The following is a 20,277-nucleotide window of genomic DNA, read 5'->3' on the forward strand; positions in this document are numbered from 1 at the left end:
ACATATACTACTTCAACTTGAGAGCATTATGTCACATGACGAGTACAAATCGCCCGTGTATTGCTTTGATTAATAAATAACGAGCCCAGATTCTAGTTAGCTTATCTCATATGTGCAATTAGTATTAAACACGGCTAAGCAGTGAAATTTAGCACTCAATGATATTAGTATGCACCAAAAATATATGTGTTAATAGGCACGTAGGATATAAAGGTGCCACCAATAAAACTTTATGTGCTTTTATTGGGTATGGAGATGGCGGATTTATTCGTAACCGAACTTGTCCCATTTGTGCGACAAGTACAATGCTTAATATGGACTAGGTCACGTGTGCTTGAGTGATATGTTCATGCATTAAGAGCATCCACATTCATTAGGCTCCCCATAATTTCTCTCTCATCTCCTTATTAGTCCACATCGCTTTCCACTAACTTTATCACATATCCCTCTCATTTCGAAATTCCATACATACATTCACTGCCCTCCCCATTTACTTTCTCTCTCCTATTTTTTCATACTCCACCACCTTTTCTCCCTCCTACTTTCCATACCTTACTAATATTAACAAAATAATTTATAGTATAAAATGAGACCACTTTACTTTTGAGAGGGTTTCAATATTATTAACCTCCCCAAATTAAAGTAATGGATGGAGAGCTAGTACTAATGGTGAGAAGGTCCCCACTTTAAGTTTTTGTCAAATGGGGAGCTAAATTTCTAACCAATGTAGATTTTGAATTCTTACAAAAAATGCATCATCAATTACGAAATATTATCAAACATATAGAAAAATCAAAATTGGTTGTACGGTGTCAATTGGAGGACATGTGTATGTTATATGTCATGTTACTTGTATGTACACTATAATTTGTAGATGATTGTTTCACTTGTACACTTTTGTACAGCCATTAAGGTGGCTAAGTCTAGTTTTGGTAGTAATACAATTAATCACTTAATGTAGTTGGACTTTTGTATTGGGCTAACAACTTATGAAAGTTATTGATTTAATAGGTCGGGTCCTTCTCCTTAAAAATAAAAGTTTCTTTTTATAAAGGAAATATAATTAGTGTATATACTATATAGTCATCATTCGGCAAAAATTTGTTGGTAAAATCTTTATGTAGTAGGTGGTATCGGTAATAAATATTCTAGTAGAAAGTTAGAAACTTTTAAGGTTGTAGAAGGCTTTATTTTTTTTTTTTTTTTTTTTGGTGTTTAGAGAGCCACAAAGGCGGGGGTGAGAATCGATCTCAGGATCTCCTGAAATCGAGAAGGAAGTTCTAACCACTTGAGCTATCCCTCACTCTCTCGGTCATCTTGTTAATATAAGTACATTGTTTAAATTGATATGATTAATATCTCTATTTTTTATGATTAGTCAAACTATTAGTGCAACATAACTATTATGGTAGAATATATTTTTCAATAAGATTATTGGTCTTAGATTCAACTCTAATATTGATACATTCTCTTATGATTCATCAAAAAATCAAAGTGTTATAAGTATCGTCTTAAAAATAAATGAGTTATTATTTTATTATGTTGAAAACTAATGAATGTCACCCCTAGTACCTTTCTTTCCTCACCGAACAGACGACAGTTGATGAAACAGAAACACTGTTTGCTGAGTTTGAAGTTGGCATGATATGATATGATATGATATGATGTTTGTTCTATCTAAATCTGCTCATGCGTCAACAGTATAAATCCGCTGTTTTGATACCATATTTGCTTGTTTTCTAACCTTATCTGCCTCATTACAAGAATCATGAATCAATCCACCAAAATTAAGCATACTTTATAAATTTCTAGGGCTTCTATTTATACATTATTGTTGGCCGTCAGCTTCAAGGAAAAAGAAGCAATTCAATGGGTCGTTCTCGTGTTTTTCATTCTGATGAAGACCCAACTCAAAGGTCTATTCTTTCCCTTTTTGTTCAATTAATTTCTTTCTTAATCTTTTTTTTTTTTTATCTGATTTAAAGTTGTGATCTTTGATTAATTAAAGCTGTACTTGAATTACAGTTAGTTTTTTTCTACTTGTTCTGCCAAAATTTGTTAATTTGTTGAGTTATATTGTCTTGCTTGATTAATTGTTTTGGTATTTTATTTTTGCTGTCATTAATATTATTGAGAATGGCTATAGATGATCAATCAGTAAAGTTAATATTTTGATTGAGAAATGAGAATCATCATCTTGCTCGATTATTTTGTGCTGGGTTGTGGTGAAGTAAATGGCTCTTGATTAGTGGAGTTTATAGCTTGTTTTTGTTTACAATTTCATGTTCTTATGCCTTTCTTATAATTACCAAAGAAATAGGTTGCTAATTACTGATACTGCTGCTAACTGCTAAGTATTCCTTTATATCAAGGGTTTGCTGTTCGTTAGTGATCCACTGATCCTTCAATGAAAGAAATGATTCCTTTGTCTTTTCTTAATTTGTATAATGTGATCAAATGACTGTAAAAAGGGGAGTCTAAATTCTACAGTTTCTATATTCGCAACTACGACTTTCTTGTACTTGGTTGGCTTGGAAATTTGTAAACTCATCTGTAGTTTCTTTGCAGGTCAAGAAGGAAAAAGAATGTCTCTAGTGGAGAAAGTATAGAATCTGCTCTTGGAGGTATTTATTTTTGCCCAAGACAGCTTAATTAACATGGTTAGCCTGAGATATGTGAGCACTTGAAAAGGGAACATTGTTTATGCAGTTAAATTCTACTTACAGTAGCGACAAAATGGTTTATATGGTAAGGTTCAGGATTAGAGTTATTACAATTCATAAAGCATATTCATAGGCTTACTCGAAAGTGAAAAAGTATCTGTATTATATGGCCAATCATTCTCTGATGGTAAGACCCGACTTTGTATAGGAAATCGCAATAATGGGTTAGAGGGGGTAAGTGGAATAGGAATTTAGTTTCCTTGATATGACCTACACTACATTGTTTAGCTATGCAATGTTGGCTTATTCACCTGGCTTGTTTATTAGTTGCTAAATTTTACGGACTATTTTAGTACATCAGTGGCATTGATTGTTTGTACAAATGTTTGGTAAAGCATGTTAGATATTAGCTATTCATAATGTTAATATACTAAAAAGCCAACTTTTGCACACAACAATTATTTAAGCTGATTAGCCCTTTCCTTTCTGGCCAAAAAATTGGCTTTTGGAACAATTGAAATATTGAACATATTTCTTTGGTTGTTTATCCAAATTTAAAGCTACTCAAAAAGATGGCAACTAGCTATTTGCCAAAATTTCCTTATAAGGCCTATATCTTAAAACATTTAAACATACTTAACTAAGCTGTTGGTTTATTGTTTGGCGAGTCAGGGCAAGGGACAGGTGATGGAAAGAAGGCTTTATACCATTGCAACTACTGCAACAAAGATATCACTGGTCGAATTCGTATCAAATGCGCTATGTGTCCTGATTTCGACTTGTGCATAGAGTGCTTCTCTGTCGGAGTTGAAATGACTCCTCACAAAAGTAATCATCCTTACAGGGTTATGGTCAGTAAATTCTTCATTATTTATCTGTTGGTACTCTGAAGTTCCAACTTTTAGATCCATAAGTATGTTAATTAATTTAACTATTGGTGATTGTTGCTTGAGCATTATTTCTGATATTGAGGCTGCTGGTGACTTGTGCTTCATACCTTCATGACAGGATAGTTTATCCTTCCCGTTGATTTCTCCTGATTGGAATGCAGATGAAGAGATACTGCTCTTGGAGGTGTTGAATTCTTTCAAGCCTTTCTAGCTGAGTTGCATAGTCTTTAGTGTTATTTTTAATCATTGCTAAGGATGGAGGGATTACCATGTGTGTGATTGCATCCTCTTATTTTTGAATATTTTGCTCAAAGGGGCTTGAAATGTACGGTCTTGGAAACTGGGCTGAGGTTGCGGAGCATGTGGGCACAAAGAACAAAGAGCAGTGCATTAACCACTACAGAAGTGTGTACTTGAATTCACCATTTTTCCCTCTCCCGGTATGGAGTTATGATATGGATCAAACTCTGTTCATTTGTCCACTTTTCTTGTTTTTTCCCCCTGTAAAATTGAAATAGTCATGTTTTACTTGTAGGATATGTCTCATGTTGTTGGTAAAAACCGGAACGACCTTCTTGCTATGGCAAAGGAAAACGATGAAGATAGAAAAGGTTTGGGTTATTATTTGTGTATTTTTAATGTATATATGTATGCCTGCCTATTTGGTAATATGATATATCTCACTTATGAGTTTTTGCTGATAGCAATTTATTTCATCTATATCGAAAGATTAGCATCATGTTGGTGACTTCCTCGAGTTCAAGTATCAAGGAGATTATTATTATTCATTAATTCCTGCAAAAAATTAATTTTCTAATGTTAATGTCTTGAAAGAAAGTTTATGGGCTATTGCCTTTATTGGAATCAAGATAAGGTCATATGAGAAGGATATTACTGCTTCCCCAGAACTTGTGATTGATTGCCAGTAGTAAGACAAATTTTCACTGTGATAATTAGGACTTGGACTGGTGATTTCTTTTCAGTGCTTGAATTTTGGGTCTGATATGCCCATTGCTGCGTGATTTTAATTATATACGAAGTATATTAAAGATGAAAGATGGGCAAAATGGTGATGATCTCTGCTGAAATTGTGTGCATATGATTCTTGCAGGTTCAACTCTATTTGGTGATCATGTTGTGAAAACAGAGCCTACATTTTCTCCTTCCAGAGTCAAGTATGCATCTTACTCCTCATATTGTATAATGCAGGCCTGTTACCAGGACTCTTATGCCATACCTTTCAAATATATTTGACAGAGTTGACGAATTGCCAAAGGGAGGTCCACCGAGCCGCTTATTATCCGTCCAAAATGCAGGTGAAGCAATTCTTTCTTACAATATGATCTGAAAGACAAAATAAATACGATATTTATTGATGAGAGTAGTGTCAATTGTCAAACCTACGTTGTAATTGACTTAAGTAAAAATCTTAGGTAGGTGCACCTATTGCTTTTATTTTTTCTTGTGTCAATTACTTAATGAATAGCTCTCTTATACTTAATTTTCTTTTCCTCTTAAAACTAGAAAGTGGTCTCGTAAGAAGCATGGAGCAATAGACATGTAGACCTAGTATGGAGATTCATATGCATGTCCAAAACTCTAGATGATTTTGCTAAGGCCTTTTAAGAGCCCAACTGTTGACATTCTACTTTCTCACATTTAACATTATCTGAGTCATTTCCATTTCTGCAGCTGAGCAATTCATTTTCTTAATCATGTGTTTCACAAATTTTGCCTTCAAAACACAGATTCTCATGTAAATCCTATTGGAAAGAAACCTCCAAAGGAGGAAGATTCCTCCTTGGTGAGTTTAAGCGGGTTCAGCCTTAAGCGCCATGAATTTGATCCAGAATATGACATCGATGCTGAGCAGCTTCTTGCAGATATGGAATTCAAGGATGCTGATACTGAAGATGAGCGTGAATTGAAGTTGCGAGTGCTGCGCATTTACTCAAAAAAGTAAGTGATTTACTTCATTATCGTTTTACATTGCTCGATTGTTCTGAATTTTATTATCAACTCATGGAAAATATTTGACTGTACATCATTAATATGAATATACTTCCTCTATCCTAAGAAGTTGGTATAACTTCAAATTTCAAAAGGGAAACATCTTTAAATATACAGATTTATTCCATTCTTGTCTCACTCAAAAATAGCTAATCCATGCATAAATGCAGTACATTTTATGGGTATTAATGAGTTTGATATACTACTCAATGTGGAATGAATATAAATATATGAGGACGTAATTTACTGGGAGGGCAATATGTACCACAATTCATATAGGAGAGGCGTTGAAAGAGAACATAAGCTTTTCTAAAATTACCATCTTCAATGGAAGTGCAAATCTAACCTTTTTGCTTGACTAGCAAATGAAAGTGCAATACATAACTAGAAAGTGTAGTTGTTAGCCTGTTTATGACTAGATCCCACGATGACACGCAGACCTATAGGTCACACTATATCAAGAGAGCTTGTTGTCCGATCAAGCTACATCACGTACCGACTACTTTAACAAACATCTCAGGTTTTCTACCGTAGCTATCTAATTTTGTCTGCCCTCAATCTTATTGTATCCTTAAACTGTATGTGTACAAGCATCAATATCTGTTGTTGCCTCTCTTTCCTTCTGATCTTGTGTATTGGAAGTGTCAGACAATCAGACCTAGATCAGTTAATGTAGGTTTCTATAAGCAAATACATAGTGTCTGGATTATATCATTGTAAGCAACTGTTAAGAAAATTGGAATAAATTATTGGGCAGCGACAAAAAATGAAGTGTAGGGAAAGGGGAGATAAGGGAAATGTAAGTGTATATATACCCATTGATAGGCTTTTTTATGGTTCAAAACCAACTTTTACGACTTCAGGGGACACCCCTCACATTCACATTAATTTTGGAAAAAATTCCCAAAATTGGCCTAAACGTGTGGATTATGGCCTTCAATGATTTTTTTTTTTTTTTTTTTTTTTTTTTTTTTTTTCGGGTTCAAAATGAAAAGAAGACAAGATGCTTCCCATGAACCCTAAGACATCCCAGGAGGGCATTTGGATGATAGGAAGTTAGGAACCATCCACTTTGTCTCTTAACTTTAATTTAGCCAATTACATACACGCCTTATTTCATTAACTCAAGAACATACAGGTTTAATGGCTTTTATGATTTCAAACCAACTTTTATGACCCCGAAGTGCACCCTTCATATTTACTTTAATTTTGGAAAAATATTACCAAAATTGGTTCGAAAGTGTGGATTACCCTTCAATTTTGGACAATTTTCAGCTTTTTTTGGGCTCGAAAAGAAAAGGGGACAAGGTGCTTCCCATAGACCCTATGAGACCCGGGACACCATATTTAGACGGTTGGAATTATCCACTTTGCCTCTTAACTTCAATTAGCATTTTAGCCAGTTACGTACAGGTCTCCTTTCATCAACTCAATGACACTAAGGCCTTTATGTGACCAATTAATGGCCGTATATGGTTTCAAACAACATTATATAACCTCGTGATGCATTCCCTACCATCACTTGAGTTTTCGACACCGGGTCCCAAAATCTCTGAAAATGGTCTGATTTCATGTATTATAGCCTTCAAATTTAGTCATTGCAGAACATTTTCTGACTTGGCAAGGTTAGGCATTGAGGTTCTTCCCGGGGTTCCCAAAAGGGCCCTGGGAGGCCTATCTCATTCATACCTTGGCCCTATAAATATTTTTGGGACACCACAAATCTAAGAAGGTGAAGTTCATCTTGAGACGAAGGGCCTAACTTATACGTAGTATGTACATTTTATGGTACCTGAAATTGATAATCAGAGCTAGACCATCTTATGGTCATATTGCACCGGCACCAATTAACACTTTTCAATTTTGATAACTTGCTTTAGTCCCCCTATCAAAACTCTTCAGACTATCAATTTAATTATTCATTTATTTTCACTTTGGTTTGAAAGGCAGAGGGGATAAAAAGGTTTTTAATGCAGGATGTTATTAATTCTGCTTGCACAGGCTTGATGAGAGAAACAGAAGAAAGGATTTCATCCTTGAGAGAAATTTGCTTTATCCCTTGAGAAAGATTTGTCTCCTGAAGAGAAGGCAATATGTCGCCGATATGATCCATTCATGCGGTTCCATTCTAAGGAAGAGCACGAAGATATGCTACAGGCTGTCATCGCAGAACACCGTACTCACAAGCGAATTTTGGAACTTGAGGTAAAATAAAGCTCATTCAGCTACATGTATAACAAGTCAAATCGAGTTTGAGCTGTATAGGTCCACCCATCTCTTCAATATTGAGGTAATGCTTGGTTTGGACTTTGTTGAGTTGACTTAATTTTACAAATCCTTGGGATCCTGAAACCTCAGGCTTGCTTGTAAACACCAAAGACTTAACAAGTTCAACTTGATTTTTGCTTTCTTTTATTATTAGTTACTGACATTTATATATTAATTGAAACTGCTTTATGTAAATAATAAGATACTTGATAGACAAAAACAAAAAACCAATTATTCTTTTCCCTATCTGGAAAATACATAAATTTAATAGATAAGGCAGCTTACTGCCCGGCTGGGCGGCAGGCAACGTCTGTGGGCTGATGATTCTGATGACTACTAAAAAGTCTTAGTACAAGGAATTTCAAATTATCTTCTCTTTTTAGTTCTTCTCAGATGAGCCACTAGGATAAATTTCCCTAATCAAAATTACAGAACCTCATCCCTAGAGATTGTTTCTACTTTCTGGTTTACCCTTGATTTGAAATGCAACAATGATCTGGTATTTGACAGTAACAAGCCTTTATTATTATTATTATTATTATTACTCCGTATTATTTATTTAATCTGTTACAGAGTATAAACCAAAGCCAAATAGGGTCTTCGTCCCTTGCTAAAATTATGAAGACTCTTTATTAGTAGCTATGTGAAGTGATTACGTTGATTCCTTTGATGAATGTAGGAAGCTCGAGCTGTTGGTTGCCGTACATCTGCCGAGGCAGACAAGTATTTTGAGCTTAAGAGAAAAAGGGAAGCTGAAGAAAGTTCCCGTAGAGCAAAAGAGAGTGCTCAACTTGGTCCAGCCAGTCAGTTTGGACAAAATGCTGCCATGACCTCTGAAACTGTGAAGGATCCAGGTTCGCTAATACATGAGCTAGATATAGGGAGATATCCGGGTGAAGAATTGCTTTCTGAAGCTGTAAGTTTATTTTATACCTTACACCACCTCCACCTCAACTTTTATGAGCACTCATAATCTCTTTATTTACTCCAGAAAGTCTTAATTTTTGAGTACCTTGCCAGGAAAAGCAGCTCTGCCATGAGACCAAGATATCCCCGCATCAGTATCTGAAGATGCAGGAGACCATATCTGTTAAAATCTTCAGCGGCAATGTGACTAGTAATGTGGATGCGCACTGCCTGTTTGATATTGAACCAGGCAAAATCGACCGTATATATGATATGCTAATAAGAAAGGGTGTTGCTCCGTCATAAGAAGAGATCATAGTTTCTTCATATGGGAATTATATAGATTGCATTTACCATCACCACAGGTTGTTTGTAATTGTTACAAGAAGGATTCCATCCACATAAACACAATAGGGTACAAAACTTTGCTTTTTAGACCACAGGATATGTCACCATGATAAATCAGCTTTACAGTTATCTCGCGCTCCCCTTAACCCTCTTTCAAAGTTTCGCTCTTCCCTGTCGTATTATATGTTCTGTCCTGTTTACCAAATAATTTTCTCGTGCTGCATAGCCAAATCGAAGTTAGTTGACTTTAGGTTGACGACTTCAAGTTATAGTAGTATATGAATAATATTAATATCATTTGTTGTGACGTTCTCCCTCAATTTTGTAGCCTGCAACAGCTATGCTTGTGATTGTTGTGATTTGTGAACTTGTGAAGTACTCCATAACCTGATAGATCAATAATCTTGTACTAAAACTAGTAGGCCAAATATCCAGCCCACTAGATCAAATCCAAATGTTAGAATATCCCATTCTGTTTTTTATGTTTTGGATAGAGTATTTCAGATCGGATATCTGGGAATTTTCGGATTGGATTGGGATTACCTTTTAATTTTTTTTTGAATTTCCGAAATATTTGATTTTTAATTTTGTAAAAATTGGCTTGTTATAATTACAGTAATACAGTAAACAAATGCCTATTAAAATTTACATATTCAAATTCGATCTGACTTTTTATGTTCCGCGATTTTAAATTGGACTCTGATCAGAATTTTCTTGATTCAAAATATTTGGATTTCTATTTTTTCAAATTAGATCGGATATCTAGTTTGGCTACCCCTACCGGCTACCGCCCATGGCGCCCAATGTGGTGGCAACTTAGCAAATGGCTTAGGACAAACTTTTAAATAATATAACTGTACCAAAGATATTGCACAACAATATAGGTAGATTAACTGTTATGTACTCTATCTATCCCGACTTGATCAAACTCAAACTCATGGCTTGTTTGTTTCATCTTATTTTTTAAAATGAGTTCAGATAAGAAAAGTTTGGACAAAATAAGTTTCTTTTGAAATTTTTTGTAAACCAACATCAGATTATTACCAATATCAGATTATTGATAATTAAGATAATCAGATATAATACCAATGTAATCATATAATATAATCTCAAAACGAAATTAGATTAGGTTGTCCAGAATAATGTCATATTTCCCAATTTGGCAATGATTATAAGTGATAGAAAGAGAATAGAACTTATCCAACTATTATAAGGGGGGTTTAACCATTATGCTAATTTGAAACATATTGACAGAGTAACAAAATAAGAGTAAATGAGCAGTGACTGTAGAAAAAAGGCACATACTTGCAAATGTTGCAACTTGATATTAATACCTTCCGAGAGTTTAAATACTCTTAAAATTTATCACAAGACTGGAGACTTGTTTCAAGCTACAATAGCAATTAAACCTTTTCACTATTGACAAGCATAAAAAAAGCTGTATCAATTTCTTTCTGCAGTGAGCTCTTCAACGTTTGAACTCAGACCCCCTCATAGATATGTCCAGCTTCTCTATACACCACCCCAAAATTCCACAACTAAAAAATTTCCGATGAGCTAACTCTCCAGCGTTGTTGATTCCTTCCTCGGTTGCTCTCTTTCTTTCTGTCTATGCTATTTACAAAATATGCTACTTACATTCACATTACAAAAATTGCATCACCTCACGCTGGCTTCCACAAATTTTTCCTGTGTATATTGCTGCCTGCAAAATTCAAAATCCTTTTCTGCGCTCAGCCTATCATCTTTAGCAACAACTCCAACATCATAGTCAACCCCAGCATCAGAATTGTCCTTTTTGTTTGATGGACTTCTGCATATTGTATTGTCTGTAACATTTGTAAGTACAGGCTTATGCATGTTCACAACAGGTGCATCTTGCCCTTCTTCGACTTCCACAACTTCTGAAATAGGAGGCATGGCATAATCAAGCAAGCGCGAATTTGACTTGGCAGAGATAGAGGAAAGAATGTCAGGGCATGTCTTTGCAGTAACCCATGAACCATTAACCCAATCTTTGGCCATTCTTATAAGTGATTTCTCTGTGGTCACATATCTGTCATCACCTGATTACAAGAAAGCACCAATCAAATCATAGTTGATAATCCAGCTTTGTAGATAGTTAGATGCCTGCTATACTGAAGAAAATGAAACCCCTTCCCCTAAAAAAAAATAAAAAAATAATGCTAACTTAAAACTAGGTTATAAACAAGGCTTCTTTAATTTAGAAACTGAAATTTTGAGCATGAAAATTCCATAGCCCACATAATATAATCAGGCACTAATTTCACTCAATTTTAGTGCCTAGTAATAGAAAAGAGCCACTAAAATTGCAAGTTTCAGAGCATAAATCTCGTACCCACCAAAGTTCAGAGTTAAAAAACAAATATATATTTGCAGATAAATGCAATTTCTCATACTCAACTTTCCAAGTCCTAGCCAAGATCAAAAGGAGTGAATGATTGAGGAGTGACTATGAAAAATTAACTAGTGAGAATGCAGGAAAAACTAAGAAGCGTCTTAGCACAGCACAGTGTCATAAAGTGTGAGGGAAAGTGGTGAAGAATTGAGTTCCATTAGTTATTCCATTCTGCTATGCGTAGTATGGTTTGGGCCGGTTGAGCCATTATCATACCTGGACGGCTTCTCAACAATATCTTACACAATGACTTCACCAGAAGCTTCATAAAGTAGTGCATACATCAATTATAGACTGACTATCCCCCACCGGCCCACATATGCCTATATTCTGCAGGGTTTGCTACAGATCACCCTCAATCTTTACAATGTCAATATAAGTTGATAACAAAATGATGCAATCTTATACTCTTCTCTTACATAACCCACTTGCTCAAATGGTAGGCCACTACAATGTTTAGTGAATGTTTAGTCCTCTGATTGATCTATTATGAACAAGACTTGTTTAAGGGAACTAAAAAAAGGTATAAAGTGACTTTCTCTTTGTAATTCATAGGAGAACCAGATAGCTCCATTTCATCCTCAAAGGACACAAGGCCCTCATTTTGTCAAATAATCTAAGAATTACATAATGATCACCTTTTAACTTGCTAGATATCATGTTGACTTGCATAGGAAACCCCTACATTCACGCATCAGAATAGCACATGTTTCTAGTAAGATGTCAAATATATAAACCTAGTGTACAATCAAATTCGGTGCATTGACTCAATCTGAGGCCAGAGACAGGATAGACTATGTGAGACCAATCTTATCTTAAGACAGGGTTCTTGATACACAGCAAAATCTGCAGATATTCAACTCCTTGTATGGATTGAGAGCACATCACCAATTTGGTGGTATTGTCAACTTCACACCTTTCATTCTCCTATAAATTGTTCTAATGATTGCAAGATCTTTTGATCAAAGCTCATATATGAGTTTTGGGTTTAAGGAAGACATTTAAGTGATTGTTCCAGATATCTCTTGGTTCTAGTGGGCGGTGATTAGAGCAGGGACAGATGTTTACAACGGTTAGTGTCAATGACAATTACATAACAGGAGTACATAGTTTTTGTTATAGAAATTGAGTTTATCTAGGAGGGAGGGAAAAGCGCCAGGGTAGGAGGCAGGCAACCACAGATTGAAGGCTGCAGGAATAGAGCGTACCAGGCAGGTAAATTTGTAGGTGGTCAGTCCCACATACATTTGCGGTGATGATGACCCCTTCCCACCAGCCATCATGCCACCAAATTTCTACTGCTGTTCCCACCTCAAGAATGCAGTCATCAGGGTCCTTAGGTGGACGTGGTCGAGTTGTGAGACGGCCAGAGCATCTCAGACCCATTTTATCAGGAGCTGCCACTCTATATGAAGCAACCCACTCCTGGCACACACATCAACAAGTTATTCTCAGTATCCCGTCTTCATAAAACCCAGAGGTAATTCATCAAATTAAAAGGAAAAAAAGAGGGGGGGGGGGGGGTTACATATGTTTAAAGCAATACAGACTAATAACTAGCGAACATGCAGGGACCAAGATAATACCATGTAAAACACATGATATTCTACAAGACACTCTTCTTCAGGAAACATGATTATGCAACAAACTTGGGTATCATTCTTGAATTTTCTTGTTGATTGTCAAATTCATTTCAGAAAGTATTGACTTCTATACACACAAACATCTAGCACTATATACAATTTTTGTTTTTTCTAATTATGCACTCTTGCAGTAGAGTTACCACCACAAGGGACCTATTATTTTTTGAGGGGGATGGGGTTGGGGTTGAAGCAACTATATGTTTAGCTATTGGATTGACGAATATTAATTTGTTAAAGTCCTTTCGGGGCAAATTTAGTCTCCATTAAAAGGTTTTATATGAATGCATTAAGTTCGTATATTACCTGCAATTTCCCAAAATCTTCAGGATCCTCCAGATCATCATACTGAACTTTGATGCGCTTCCTGGAGATCTCTAAGACCTTGCATTTGAACCAACATCCTCGGATACCACTATCCTGAGAAAGTAGCTCTATATCATCATTGATTCCAAATGAAGCAGAAACCTCATCATGATGACTTTCTACAAAATCTCCATGCTTCACTGTTTTCCCAGCTAACTTTATCTTCAGCTTTGAAAATGATGGCACAACTTTTGTTTTTTGACTCCCTATTGCTGAAGGACTCGTCTCAGCTCTACTACGACCCCTTAATTGGATGTCTCCAATCTTTCTCTCATCAAGTCTCTTTCTTTTACTATGCTCCTTGGTCTTCTTCTTGGAGAAAAGGATATGATTTATACAGGACAAAACTGCTTGATTACGATATCCCTGTAATTTGCTTACAGTGAAAGGTCTGATCTGATCATTTTTTAACTGTCTGAAGCACAAATGTACCCTGCATAATATAGACTGTGGAAGAGCAGCCACACATTGCTCATAATGTTTGGGAGTTAAGACAGAAGCAGGTCCGCCAATGCACTCTGCATTTATTACTTGGACATGAGGTGTAATAAATACTTCTCTAGGGTGGGCATCCAGCTGAGACACTAAACTTGTGACTTCTTCATCACGATGAAACCACCGCACTTTAACCTTTTTTTGCCCCTTTTTATCCTCATACATGTCTTCTAAGTAACCAAGGTAAGGATTTCCTTCTGCAGCCATGACGAACACAAAAGAATGCACCTGCATCATGCATCAGAAACTGATAGGCTAAGTCCAATGATAGAAAATTAATGACAGGAGGATAAAATGTTCAGATAGATGCTTACTGAAATGGTGATCCCAGTTCGGATAAAGGAAGGATAATGCATGAGTTTTTTGGAACAAGCCCAACCTTCCCCATTCCACACAATATCAGATATTTGGGCCTTCAATTTCCTAGGAAGCTGGACAAGCAAGAGGATCAGTAGTTAGCAAAGAAAAAAAAAAGGAAGAAACACCTATCATAAATTCATAATAGTTACAAGTCAACCGCATTAAAATAGGGTAAAGTAAGTACCGTCACAGGTGAATGAGAAATTAGAGTGCCATTGGATCCACGTATTCGATCTTGAAAGGGTTGAGCACAAGCATATGACTCTGACAAAATCATTGACATTAATAACACGGGTCACTAAAAATAACAGCACAACACGAGACATCATAAAAACGACATGCAACCAGATCAATCTGGATTCTGGAACACCAGAAATAACTCCCAAACATTTTGATAATACATAAAACATCAAGGTAGTTGATGTCATCGGATATTTATAAAATCATGATAATTATAAAACTTGGAAAGGATGTGTATACATAAGCCAACTAAGAGAAGAAAATGATAAACTTGGTATTATTTCCACGGCTTATTTAATAATATGTAAATTTAAAAAAAATATACGGAGTAATAATAACCAAAAAAAAAAAGGCCAGCTCAACATGAGTGTGTGAATTGAACACTGGACGATGATTTTACAGGTAATAATTCCAAAAATAACATTAAGAAAGAGGATACTGATGTATCGTATTTGTGACTAAGAGAGGAGGACGTGATAAGATGTTCATACGTCATAGTCATGTTAGACTCTATAGGACTATAAACATATGACCGTATTGGAACATATATTTTGTCAGTGTTATCATTATGAATTAAATCAGAAATGTTTGGATGAAAAGAGAGCACAATATTACACAGCAATAACAAAAGTGCGCACAATTCAACATGTTTGATTGTCAACTTGTGCATACCTATTAAAAAAAATTGAACTAGCCTATTTTAAAAAATATATATGGCCCAACAGATAAATAAATCTGATGAACTGAAGCATTTTACAGATCATAATTTTCCAAATGCGAACAAGTAAATAAGGTAATACGGATGAGGGAAGACACGATTTTTATTAAAAGGGAAGACATCAAAGATTGGTGTGGCATACTCCACTTAAATATTTGTCTTCCCTTTCTCTTCTTCATTATCTTCTTTCTATATTGCCTTAGAGAGGAGGTAGTCAGAGGAGAGACTGGATAGATGCAACACATAAAAAACTATATACACATATTCCAAAATAAAAATAAATCACTAGTGCTGGACAGACTTTGACAAATTGGAGGTCTTTTCATTGTCTGCATATAGCTATATGAGTACCTCAGCTGGGTTAAAAGAGAGGCAGTAAGGCGGGTGTTTGGACATTGAAAGATAAGTAGATTGCATGAGAAGGATATTTTGGTTTTCGATATTACGACAAAAGAGAAACAAAATATAACCTCAGCCACATAGTGTATATGAAACACCCGTTCTACAAGGCTCCAACCATCACAGTAAACTGCTGCATATTGTCAGCATACTGCCAGAGAATGCCGAGCTCACTTGACATATCCTAATCACGAAACAGCTTAATTGGCAGCACCTTCCAGATCCTAGCATACGGATACTCTTTCCTTTTTGGATTGATATGTTTGCATTTATTTAGTAGATTCTATTGTTCACATTACTTGCAAAACTTTAGATTTAAGGTAAATACGTGTGCAATTTCCATTTAAGTCTACTAACCCCCTTTCCCCGGTCCTCCTTTCAACTCATGATTCCCATAGGTTATACAGTCAACATGGAAATGAAGACTGAGATACAGAAATCATATGCATTCTCTGTCATGCCAGCACGTTACAGCAGCAGCAGCAGCAGCAGCAGCAGCAACAACAACAAAGCCTTAATCCGAAAGGGAATCATGCCAGCATGAATGAGCATCCTAAGGTAAGAAGTCAATCATATCATAATTTAAAGCAATGGTGATCTATTTGTGCATATTTTTATAAAATTCACAATTGAATGTTCATCATCATGCTTTTCCTTTTTTACTACAAAGTATTTATTTTCCCTTCTAAGGTTCTCAATATCATCCATACACACATCTACAGTTCTAAGATGTAAGAAGTGGTAGTAAAGGCTAGAGGAAAATATTCGACATGCTAGTGGAGATTAGGAGGGCATGCCAAAGCTTGATAAAGTTAAGTAGGTAAGATTTTATGAGGCTACGAGCATGGCAAGGAAAGGCAAGACTAGGGTTTCTGTGGGTTAGGCCAAGGATAAATGAGACAATAAATGAAAAGCATGGGCAACTTCTGAAGCAATATGCGGCTAACTAAGATTTCGAAAGTTGACATATTTTGAACTTTTAAAGAATGAAGCCTAACTAATATTCTGAGTAATGAGTTCCCAGTTCTAATCACCCCAAAAGGCCAAGTGTTAATTTGTTTAGTAAAGAGAAAGGCCTTGACCTGTACTCCCCCGGACTTCACCTAGTATTAACTAGTGAGTAGTGGCAATGCTAATTTTATGTGATAAATAATTGAATCACCATTTATATCTAATTTTCTGAGTAACCTGAAAGTGGATCAACTGTTATGCATGATCATCAAAATAGAATTTCACCAAATTACAATCTATACACCCCAACATTGTTCTCTAAATAACAACAACAACAACAAAAAGAGGGCTAGAGTAAATCACTCAAAGAATAAAGACTCACCCGACAGCGGCAACAGGTGCTGATTTTTGGCAACCAGCTTATTAAGCCAGTCAACAACCTCCCTTCTCGAGCGCCATTTGGTGGCAGAGTTAACATTACAAACAGAGCCATAACGATTGACAAAATCGTCGAAAACAACATATATCATATGTCTAACACTTCTTTCAGTACCTTGAATAGCCAGTACAGAATCACCCACAGAATCATTAAGGTAATAATGAACTGTACGATTACCTTTCTCCTGTGAAATGATCCGTTCATCCCATGACACAAATCCCTTCTCACCATTCGTCATCGTCTACAATTTCATGAAACTTTCAATATCATTAAAACGGTATAATCATCAATCATTTTTCAAAAAGGCTAAAACCCCACCAACCCAGATAAAATTAATCAATTATCTGATAAAATCTACCAACCCATGAAGGAGAAAAAGGGTACCTGAAGGAGAAATGGTGAACAACACGGCGGCGGAAGCGGCGGAGACGACGGCGGAGGAGAGAGAATTTAGGGGTGGAGAAGGAAGGAAGAAAAATAGGGAAAATTGATGTGAATTTCCATTTCATTCAACACAAATGAATAAAGATTGATGATTTGATGATGTTAATTCTGGGTTTTTTTTCTGGGTATGTTGGGGAATTTCCGGCGGTAGTAGCAGTAGCAGGGGTTTTTTTGTTAGGAGAGGAGGCGGGTAACCTTAATTCCTGACTCTTGTGCTCGTATCATATGTGTAACACCTAACATATGCGGAGTACATTATTTTTTAACCTACATTACATTATACTGATTTTTTTTTTTCCTTTAAAAAAAATGATTATTTTTCTTACCTTGTATAAGAAAAAAAATATACGGTACAAGTTTTTTTTTTTTTTTTTTACATATGTCTCTAAAACCATTGCATTCTAATGAGTTTTACGTCTTGAAATGATACTGATGAGTGGATATCTTTAAATTAAGGTGTGTTTAATGGAGGTGTTTGAAGGGAATTTGTTTAGTAAATCTTAAATTGTATATCATGTATTTTGCACGAGCGTCTTAAACTTGGCCTTTGAAAATATAACTCTAGCAAAGTAAGATTTGAATTTGTTACTGAATTTAAGGTGATTGAGTCATGAATCATGATATATAATTGAGATAAAAGCATTGTACAAGTATAAATGAAAAATTATCCTCTATGCACCAATTTCTTAATCCTGTATATCAAGATGATTTATTATACATGCATTGTTATTGTATTATGTATATCTCCAAATTTAATATAGTAAATACACAAAACTGGACTATAATTTCAAGTACTAAATTGTATCCATTAAAACAATTTTCTACTTTACTTTTAATGTGACTGAGTTGATATGGAAAATTATACTTCCCCTGTTTCTTTATAATTTCAACACTTTTCTATTCATGCTTGCCGATACATGATTTCAATCGTTAATATCTTTAATGCCTATATGTAAAAATTATAAACATTTTATGTTAAAATAGTATAAATCGAGGCGAATCTAATAAAATTCTACATGACTATATTTTTGCATAGCAATAAATCATCAAATCTAGTCAAAGTGGAACATATGAATAGTGTAACAGTCAAATTGTTGCAATTTTTTTAAAAAAAATGGAGGAAGTATATAGTATGTAGAACATCGGAATCTTAATAGCATATTTTCTTATAAGATACGTGTACAATTATATTTACGAATCTAAAGATATTTTAGTTAAGCAAAATCATTGATTCGATTCCAAAAAATTACAAATAATTTTACTTTAGAAAGTAATCTATCTCCAGTATCATTTTCACGTTTCACTTATACGACCCATGCAATGCACGAACCAAAGGACTAGATATATTGTTGGACTACTTACTTCCTCTGTTCTTTTTATTTCCCCATTTACTTTCGATGCCACCAAAATTTAAATAAATTGATTGTATTTTGCAATGTATATATAAAAAAGAATATTTTGATATGGGACAATGTTAATTTCATTGCAATTAGTATTTTTATAATATCATCTTTTTAAATTTCTTTACTAATACTAAAATTATTCCGCATACAGTTGATGTCTATGATCAAAGTTATATATTAGAAAGTGCACAAAATGTAAATGAGAAAATCATTATCATTACCATTACCGCAACTTATTATCGGCTACCAAACGAAAACGGGCTGTTAAAAAAACACAGGGTGTAATGGACGGGTAGTCGGGTAAAGAGCAGCAGAAGGTGGGCAACGCTACTCTTACAATTTAAACAAAAAACGGCCCACTTAAGAATCAGATAACTAGATAAGGATCTGGTGATCTCTTTGAAGACCAGTAGCAGCAATACTTAACCATACAAAAAGATAACACCACTATAACAGTACTCATCAAATACAAGAACAACAACAAGCAGCTCTTCTTCTTTAGAAATCATCAAAATTCAACCAATGAATACTACTTCGATTAAATCCCAACATTTCTTCCCAACCCCAATCAAAACCACACCATCAAATCCTAAATTTTCCAACTTTATTTCATCAAATTCCCCTGCATTTCTGGGTAACAAAAACCTTATTAATAACCTTTCTTCCAAACACAAAAATTGGGTTATTAAATCATCATCAAAACATGAAATTATTGATAATGATGATGATAAATTAGTGTTTAAGAGAAGGTTACAGGTGTTTACAGGGGCTGCTTCAATTGGGCTTCTGCTGATGATGATGGGCCAAGACAAGGCATGGGCTTTAGGCCCAGAAGGCCCATTAATGGAGGAATTCTGGGAGAATGTAAGAAGATATGCATTGTATGCACTTACAGTGAGTACTGGGGTTATTTATACAATTTTACAGCCGATTGTAGAGTTGCTAAAGAACCCAATATCAGCTATATTGATAGTGGTTATTATTGGAGGATCTTTTTACATCGTTTCTCAAATTGTTTCTGCCATGGTTGGTGTTTCCGACTTCTCTTATCAATATGCCTACTAGGCGCACTCGGTATGTATTAAATGAGAATTTCTCGGCCTCTAATAGCTTGAGTCTTCTACCACTTATTTAATCGTGTTTAGATGATATCAGACATTGTATTAAACAAACCCGCTCCTCATTTTGTACTTTATTTGGTATGCCACGTTATAATACTAAGGTAGTTTAGATTTTGTTTTATGATTTTTTTTAAAAAAAAAAATTAATAGCGGTGTAAAATCAGTTTTATGAGTAAGATGATTAAGCTCAAAATCAA

General features: G+C 35.2%; 2 protein-coding genes and 1 pseudogene across 2 annotated transcripts; 2 read left to right on the top strand and 1 right to left on the bottom strand.

Moving 5' to 3' along the window:
• The first annotated feature begins 1,530 nt into the window (after positions 1-1,530).
• LOC110687478 lies at positions 1,531-9,405 on the top strand (annotated as a pseudogene).
• A 982-nt stretch (positions 9,406-10,387) lies between these two features.
• Positions 10,388-18,085, bottom strand: LOC110687479. Its single transcript, XM_021864133.1, has 7 exons — positions 17,497-18,085; positions 17,056-17,353; positions 14,550-14,629; positions 14,320-14,436; positions 13,451-14,233; positions 12,713-12,929; positions 10,388-11,151 (listed from the first exon to the last, which is right to left on the bottom strand). Exons 2-7 carry the CDS (start codon positions 17,348-17,350, stop codon positions 10,745-10,747), a joined length of 1,899 nt encoding a protein of 632 aa, XP_021719825.1. The 5' UTR covers positions 17,351-17,353; positions 17,497-18,085; the 3' UTR covers positions 10,388-10,744.
• A 1,249-nt stretch (positions 18,086-19,334) lies between these two features.
• Positions 19,335-20,277, top strand: LOC110687480. Its single transcript, XM_021864134.1, has one exon. It carries the CDS (start codon positions 19,482-19,484, stop codon positions 20,022-20,024), a length of 543 nt encoding a protein of 180 aa, XP_021719826.1. The 5' UTR covers positions 19,335-19,481; the 3' UTR covers positions 20,025-20,277.

The sequence above is a fragment of the Chenopodium quinoa genome, unplaced genomic scaffold (genome assembly GCF_001683475.1).
Source record: "Chenopodium quinoa cultivar QQ74 unplaced genomic scaffold, ASM168347v1, whole genome shotgun sequence".
Lineage (NCBI taxonomy): Eukaryota > Viridiplantae > Streptophyta > Magnoliopsida > Caryophyllales > Amaranthaceae > Chenopodium > Chenopodium quinoa.